Source organism: Melanerpes formicivorus, unplaced genomic scaffold (assembly GCF_026170545.1).
Source record: "Melanerpes formicivorus ecotype bairdi unplaced genomic scaffold, bMelFor1.0.p_v2 SCAF_21, whole genome shotgun sequence".
Lineage (NCBI taxonomy): Eukaryota > Metazoa > Chordata > Aves > Piciformes > Picidae > Melanerpes > Melanerpes formicivorus.
Window position 1 is genome coordinate 7458398 of NW_027142373.1, and position 8172 is coordinate 7466569.

Genomic DNA, 8172 nt, shown 5'->3' on the forward strand with positions numbered 1-8172 from the left:
ATGGGGACTGATGGCAGTTTCACCTCTTGAGTGATGTCTCTGGGTGCTGGGCTTGTAGGCAAACCTCACAAAGAGCCAGAACGAGTTCAAGATCAGGCTGAAGGAGCTGGAGGACTCTCTGCTTGCCAGACTGTCTGCTGCCACGGGAGGGTTCCTGGAGGACACGGAGCTGGTGGAGAACCTGGAAACAACAAAGCGCACAGCCATTGAAATCGAGGAGAAGGTAAGGGAAGCTGTCCCGGCACCTGTGCTGCAGTGCCACAGACAGCAGGAGAGCTCTCCTGGGCCACAGTGGGCACTCAGCAGGAGGTTAGATGCCAGGCTGCTGGGTGCATCCATCTTCATGTGCATCCAGGTGAAAGAAGCCAAAGTCACCGAAGAGCAAATCAATGTCGCTAGAGAAAACTACAGACCAGCAGCAGAGCGAGCGTCCCTTCTCTACTTCATCCTGAGTGACCTCAACAAGATCAACCCCATCTACCAGTTCTCTCTTAAGGTAGACCTGGAGCAGGAGGGGAAGGCTGGGGGATCTCAGAGATTCAGTGTTCTGGCATTGATGCTGCTAACAAGCACCCAGCCCAGCCACTGAGCTGCCCGCTGGGCTCTCCCCCAGGCCTTCAATGTGGTTTTCGAGAAAGCCATTCAGCGCACAGTCCCCAGTGAGGACATCAAGCAGAGGGTCATCAACCTGACAGATGAGATCACCTACTCTGTCTATGTGTACACTGCTCGGGGACTCTTTGAGAGAGACAAACTCATTTTCCTGGCCCAGGTCACCTTCCAGGTAATGTGCACATGTCTGGGGCTTGTATAAGGCCGGATGTGAGTCTGTGCTGGTTTAGAGAGGTCCGCCTCTTACATCTGTGCTGCTGGATGCTCAGCAGCTTCTTGCCTGGTGCTCAGCCCCTCAACACTGTGGCTGTGTGTGCCAGGGGGACTATGACTCTGTGCACTCAACTTGGCAGGTCCTGGCACTCAAGAAAGAACTGATCCCAGCGGAGCTGGACTTCCTTCTGCGCTTCCCTTCCAAGGCTGGCGTCACATCCCCCGTGGACTTCCTGCAGCCTCAGGGCTGGGGTGGCATCAAGGTTGGTTGATAGGGTTGCCCACTGTACCAAGGTGATGACAACACAGCCCATGGTGTGGTAAGTTCAGGTTCACCTGCAGTACCTGGGAGGGTGCACAAAGCCCTTCATCCTCTGTGGCCAGTGAGACCCAGCATGTCCTGGCTCCTAACAGGGACTTTGAACACAGAGGTCCATGCTCGCTGCTGGGATCAGCTGACCAAGCCTGCTCAACTGCTCCCACTCCTCTGCACGTCCTGCTCACCCCAGGGGCTGAGGGGAAGTAGCTGCTCACACTGGTGGGAGTGGGCAGCTGGCAAAATTGTATTCCAGCAGTATTTTTGACTGTCAGCATTCCCTGTGTGCCCAGCTCCTCAGCTCAGGGGTGTCCAAGCTGTGCCACACCAGCCAACACACAGCATCCCAGATTCACCAGGCATCCTTGGCAACCCAGGGGTGTCTCAGAGGGCAGCTCTGTCAGCCTGTCTGGGCTGGTGGAGCAGAGCTGTGGGACCCCTCAGGGCCCAGCTGCAGCACAGCACACAGCTTTGTCAGGACCTCTCCCAAGACTGGGGGGGTCCCTGAGGGCAAACAGAGCCCAGAATTGATTTGATCCTTTGCTGTGGGACCTGAAGGTGCTCTCAGAAATGGAAGAGTTCAGGAACTTGGACAGCGACATCGAGGGCTCAGCAAAGCGGTGGAAGAAGTTTGTGGAGTCTGAGGTGCCAGAGAAGGAAGTGTTCCCCAAGGAGTGGAAGAACAAAACAGCCCTGCAAAAGCTGTGCATGCTGCGGTGCATGCGGCCAGACAGGATGACCTACGCCATCAGGTGTGCTGGGCAGCTGGCACCAAGCTCTCCTGGCAGAGCCCTGTGGCCTCACCACGCCAGCAACCATGTCTGCTCCCAGCTCCCATGATGGTTTTGTTTTCTGCAGGAACTTTGTGGAAGAGAAGATGGGGAGCAAGTATGTGGAAGGAAGGAGTGTTGAGCTCTTCAAGGCGTACAAGGAGAGCAGCCCCTCCACACCCCTCTTCTTCATTCTCTCCCCTGGTGTTGACCCACTGAAAGATGTGGAGGCCCTGGGTGAGCTGCTGCCCACTCCCTGGCTGGCATCAGCCCACAATGGCTGTGTGTGGCTGCTGGTTGGAGCTGCACACAGCCTCATCTTCATACTGACTCTAACCAAAAAAGCATCTCACACCCTGGTGCTCTCCTCCTCTCTCCAGGCCAAAAGCTGAACTTCACCATTGAGAATGGGAGGATCCACAACGTGTCACTGGGGCAGGGCCAGGAGGTCGTGGCAGAAGAGGCACTGGAGGTGGCAGCTGCACAGGGCCACTGGGTCATCCTGCAGGTGAGTGGTGGTCCTGCTGGCCACCAGGCACATTGTGAGGCTGCAGCCCTGCTGGCAACCAGACACAGCAGGGCTCAGTGTCCCCAGGCTCCCCCAGCCTGGGCATCCCCATTGACACTCAGGTGGTTTTTTGAATGGCTGAAGCTCAGGGGGGTGTTTGCAGCTGCTCTGCTCCCCCATCCCTGTGCACTGGCTGTCACATACAGTCTCAGTGCTCAGCCTACACGGGGGCCAGGTCCAGGCTTGTCCTTGCTGGGGGAAAAGCCAGAGGGAGGGAAGGGACTGGGGGCAGTCCCACCACCCAGCTGTGGGAAGGTGCTGTGCAGGAGCAAAGAGGGTACATGGAGGGCTCATGGAGGGGTGGGGAGAAGCAGGGGGAGTACAGTGTCCATCACTCCCTGCAGTAACACCAGCAGGTGAGGGCTGAGACATGATAGCTCCTTACCCTCACTGCACCGTCATGGGCAAGGTAGAAGGCAAGGGGACATCTGGGACAGACAGACCTTTGGTGTGCACCAAACTCCACTGGCTGGCACCAAGGGAACTGGAGAGGGCCACAGAGCAGGAGACAGGCAATTGAGAGTGGAAACCAAATGGGTGGGAGGCCACCCAAAGAGGACAATAGCCCTGCAACAAGGGAACAGGGCACACACACACCGTGGCAGTGACACTACCTGGGTGAGTTGGGTGTCCTCAGGCTGAGAGCTGCCATGTCATGCTGCACCTGCTCTCTGTGGAGCCACAACAGGAGTTTAGGGGGGGAGAAGTGATTCCTGAGGTGGTATAGCAGTCCAAAGAGTGCAGGGGGCCTTCTGTTGCAGAACATCCACCTGGTGGCACGGTGGCTGGGGACACTGGAGAAGATAGTGGAGCAGAAGAGTCAGGGCAGCCACGATGACTACCGAGTGTTCATGAGCGCAGAGCCAGCCCCCACCCCCGAGAGCCACATCATCCCTCAGGGGCTGCTGGAAGATGCCATCAAAATCACCAACGAGCCTCCCACGGGCATGTATGCCAACCTGCACAAAGCCCTCGACCTCTTCACCCAGGTACCCCCACCCTGCTGCCTGCCCTCCCCTACCACCACCCCCCACCCTGTGCACAACCAGCTCCTTCCAACCGTTTTGAGTCAGTTGTGTCTTACTCACCGTATCCCTGGGGCATCACTCAACCACAGATGATGTGCTAGGAGCCAGCACACCTCCAGCATGTCCTCCTGAGGTGGGGGGGGGCAGAGCTCCCTATTTGCCAGGCTGTGATTTGTGGGTGGCCAGAGCTGCCTCAGGGTCCCAAATCCAGGTGTGGGATTGAGCTACTGGAGCCTTTGCCAAGGCTGAATGCCGAGCTGCTGCAGCTTGATGCCACCAAGAAGCCACCTTGACTGTCTGGGGAGTGTGTGTGGATTCCTGATTATCTATTTTTTTTATGAATGGGTGTAAAACTTAACCAATTCACAAATGGTTAAAAGATAATTTTATGCTTTATTTTTTAACAACCTCCAGCTGTCCTTGGCCATCATCTGCTAACTTTCTGCAACAGAAGGAGGGCTGACAGCCACATTTGCTCATTCTCTGGCAAACCCATTCACACATTCCCATTTTAACTCCGCTGCAGGACACATTGGAGATGTGCAGCAAAGAAATGGAGTTCAAATGCATCTTGTTTGCCCTCTGCTACTTCCACGCAGTGGTGGCCGAGCGGCGCAAGTTTGGCGCTCAGGGCTGGAACAAGTCCTACCCCTTCAACAACGGTGACCTGACCATATCCATCAATGTCCTTTACAACTACCTGGAGGCTAACCCCAAGGTGAGGGAATCAGAAAGTGACCAAATCTCTGCACAGGACACACCACGACATCAACTCTTGTTATAAACACTCAGCAGTTTGTTGCACAAATGCCTCCTCTTGAGGGAACAGCACCCTGCTGCTGGCCCTTCTTCAGCTCCTCCCAGGGAGCTGCCTGCAGGCTCTGGCCTGTGAAGGTGCAGAGTCCTCAGTGTGGCTGAGCTGGGTGCACAGAGGGTGTTCAACCTGGCCTGGCTCCCCCCTCAGTGCTTTGCTGGGTTGGTTTGTTTAATGACTTTCCACTTAAAAAGGCAAAGCCTGTCCCAGTAATGAAAGTGTAGGAGCAGGACTGAGGCCTCACCTTTTGGAGAGCCGTGCTTTCCTCTGGCCTCACAGGTGTGATCAGTGTTGATCTGAATAAAGAGGGGATGACAGGGGTTCAGAGCCCATCCTAGGACAAGGTGAAATCTTGGGTGACCACAAGAGACACCTGAGATGAGCTCAATCTGTCACCAAGGATCTGCAGGCCCAGGGTTTGGCACCTTCCTGGGCTTACTTGGGAACTGTTGCTCCCTGGATCCCCAGTTCTGTAGTTGTGTGCCGCTTCCCTGGGCTGCGGGTGGAGAGCCATGCAGGAACCTCTCCTTGAGCTGAGCCTTTCCTTGCAGGTGCCATGGGATGACCTCCGCTACCTCTTTGGTGAAATCATGTACGGAGGGCACATCACCGACGACTGGGACCGGCGGCTGTGCAGGACCTACCTGAGCGAATACATCCGCGTGGAGATGCTGGACGGGGAAGTGCCCTTGGCTCCAGGGTTTTTGACCCCTCCCAGCTTGGACTACAAGGTAAGAAAGATCAGTCCAGTTTTGGGCTCCCCAGCTGAAGAGGGACAGAGAAATACTCATGAGAGTCCAACAAAGAGCTACCAGGATGACTGAGGGACGGGAGCACTGCCCTGTGAGGAGGGGCTGGGAGCCCGGGGACTGTTTCTTCTCAGAGAAGACTGAGAGGGGATTTAATAAATATTTATAAATATCTGAGGGCTGGGTGTCAAGAGGGAGGGGACAGGCTCTGCTCAGTCTGTGTAGGACAAGAGGTAATGGATATAAACTACAGCACAGGAGGTTCCACCTCAACATGAGGAGGAACTTCTTCACTGTGAGAGTCACAGAGCACTGGAACAGACTGCCCCAGAGAGGTTGTGGAGTCTCCTTCTCTGGAGACTTTCCAGCCCTGTCTGGATGTGTTACTGTGCAACCTGTGCTGGATTCTATGGTCCTGCTGTGACAGGGGGGTTGGACTTGATAATCTTCGGGGATCCCTTCTAACCCCTAGCATCCTGTGCTCCTGTGAACACTGCAATTTGCTGTAGAAAACCACTGCTGGGATGAACGCACGCTGGTCAGAGTTTCCTCATGCTAACCAACAGGGAATGTAGGGGGGAAAAAAAGGCTTAAATCCCCTGGAAATACGCAAAACAGCTGAGAAAATAATTCCTGTGGCTGGGGTGGTGAGGGAAAAACTTAGGTAAGATGTGAGTGAAAAACCATCTTGTATAAGCAGCGTCAGCCAGCCGTGGGGCACCACCAAAAAGCAATGAGGTATTTTCAAGGCTGGCACAGAACTTCTCCTTGGTGTCCAGGGCGAGGAGCAGTAGACACAAACTGGAGCACAGGAGGTTCCACATAAACACAAAGGAAAAAATTCTTCACTTTGAGGGTGGCAGAGCACTGGGACAGGCTGCCCAGAGAGGTTGTGGAGCCTCCTTCTCTGGAGGCATTCAAAACCTGCCTGGATGTGTTCCTGGGTGATTTACTGTGGCTGATCCTGCTCTAGCCCAGGACTAGATGATCTCCAGCGGTCCCTTCCAACCTCACCATGCTGGGATCCTGTGAGAACTCAGGCTCCTTTGTATCTATCTGCTAATCTAACAGCAGCATCTGCCCTGCACTTAGGGGTACCACGAGTACATCGATGAAAACCTGCCCCCAGAGAGCCCCTACCTGTACGGCCTTCACCCCAACGCTGAGATCGGCTTCCTGACCGTCACCTCCGACAGGCTCTTCCGGACGGTGCTGGAAATGCAGCCCAAAGAGTCAGACGCTGGAGGAGGCTCGGGTGTCTCCAGAGAGGAACAGGCAAGTGAGGTGTTACACTGAAACACTTCAGAGGCTGGGAGAGGACTAGGTGGTGAGGACAGCTCTGGGCCCACACACAAGGGACAGGATGGGACCTGCAATGCTGCCTCTTGTCGGTGCAAGATAATAGAGATGTGACTCTCACCCAGACCTCATGGCACAGGCTGTCAAGGCTGTGAGCCTGGAGGAGTCCCAAGGAAAAGAGAAGGGGTAATGGGTACAAGGTACTGCTGGGGAGGTTCCAATTGGAATCCAGAATAAAATTTTCAGAGTGGAGACTGGAATCATCTCCCAGGGGAAGCAGTGGATTCCCCTGCATTGGTCAGCTTTAAGGGTTCTGGGCCAGCTCATTTCAAGGGAAGGTTGGCCCAGATGATCCTTGGGGTTCCTTCCAGCCTGGCATACTATTATTCAGTTGCTGATGGCACAGAGCTCATGAGAAATGCTGCAGCCTGCGCTCAGGTCTTTATTTAAGTCTGTTTGCATTGGTTTCTCCATGACCAGATTCTCCTTTCCACTCCAGTAACTGCCAGTCTTTGGCATTGGTGATGTAATTGAACATAAGCAAACACTTCACTTTGCAGCTGCTGAGGCAGCAGCACAGCTGTCACAGCCCCAGGGCAGATGGAGCAGTGGCCACAGCTGCCTGCATGTCCCTGTCTCCCTGGCAGAGCCCTCCCCTCTCCTCCTGCATCACTGCAGCCCCCAGGCAAGCAGACACAAGTCACGAAGGTCACAGCCATGAGCTGCTGTGAGGAAGCCACCGGGTGAGGAGCTGGGGCTGAGGCACTGCCCTGGCAGTCTGTGTGTAGCCTCCATCTGAGCATGTGCTGAGTTACACAAGTCAGCAGCACTCAGAGAAAGGGGTCAAGATGTGCCAGGGGCACAATGTGGCTCACAGGCTGCATCCTCAACAGATGGAGCAAGCCCAGCGATTCCCATTCCCCATGGCAGCTACTAAAAATACACATTTAACACAAAAATACTGGAAAGTAGCCTTCCTCCTGACTCCCTGGATTTTACCCTTGCCTTTCACTGCCTCTGTGGCTTCAGTTCTTACCTTCTTGGCTACAGAAAAAGAGCTGCAGCTTTTTAAGATCCAAGAGCAGCTAATGAAAGAACAGAGCATTGGTTACAGAGGAGGAAGCACAGGGAAACAGGAGGCCAGAAAAGGAGATCTCTTACTAGGCCATTAACTGCTAACCCACTGCATTTTCCCTGAGGCAAGAGCAGTCCTGTGGGCTCTTCTTTCCAGGTGAAGTCAGTCCTAGATGAGATTATGGATAAGCTGCCAGAGCCATTCAATATGATGGAGATCATGGAGAAAGCAATGGAAAAGACCCCCTACGTTGTAGTTGCCTTCCAAGAATGTGAGAGAATGAACATCCTGACCCATGAAATCAGACGCTCCTTGAAAGAGCTGGACTTGGGACTGAAGGTACAGTCAGGGGGCTGCCTGGAAAGCCTCTCTCCCTACCAAATACCTTCCTGTGATGTGCCAATGGCTGCTGCTCACTGCAGCCCTTGTCCCGTACAGTGCCCTCGGTGACCCTCGCTCATCCCCCAGTGCTGGCTCCAGCCAGGAGGTACCCAGCCTCCTGCTTCATGAGGAGTTTCCATCAGTATCACTTGGTTCAGCTTTTCTCTGTTCTCCAGGGAGAGCTGACCATCACATCAGATATGGAGGAGCTGGCCAATGCCCTCTTCTATGACAGCGTCCCCGAGTCCTGGACGCGCTACGCCTACCCTTCCCTGCTCAGCTTGGGAGCCTGGTACGCAGACCTGCTCCTTCGGATCAGGGTGAGCAGACCTCTGGTGGAAGTTAAC

General features: G+C 54.7%; 1 protein-coding gene across 1 annotated transcript in view; it reads left to right on the forward strand.

The window, feature by feature from the left end:
• The window catches only part of DNAH17 (dynein axonemal heavy chain 17), a 38704-nt gene that overhangs the window by 28704 nt on the left and 1828 nt on the right, over window positions 1–8172 (forward strand). Inside the window, exons 66-78 of the mRNA XM_068151313.1 lie at window positions 59–223; window positions 356–496; window positions 614–784; window positions 966–1088; window positions 1700–1893; window positions 2000–2148; window positions 2292–2419; window positions 3241–3468; window positions 4034–4225; window positions 4873–5052; window positions 6163–6345; window positions 7601–7783; window positions 8002–8145. Of these exons, the coding sequence (XP_068007414.1) occupies window positions 59–223; window positions 356–496; window positions 614–784; window positions 966–1088; window positions 1700–1893; window positions 2000–2148; window positions 2292–2419; window positions 3241–3468; window positions 4034–4225; window positions 4873–5052; window positions 6163–6345; window positions 7601–7783; window positions 8002–8145 (2181 nt within the window). The remainder of the gene's footprint in view (window positions 1–58; window positions 224–355; window positions 497–613; window positions 785–965; window positions 1089–1699; window positions 1894–1999; window positions 2149–2291; window positions 2420–3240; window positions 3469–4033; window positions 4226–4872; window positions 5053–6162; window positions 6346–7600; window positions 7784–8001; window positions 8146–8172) is intronic.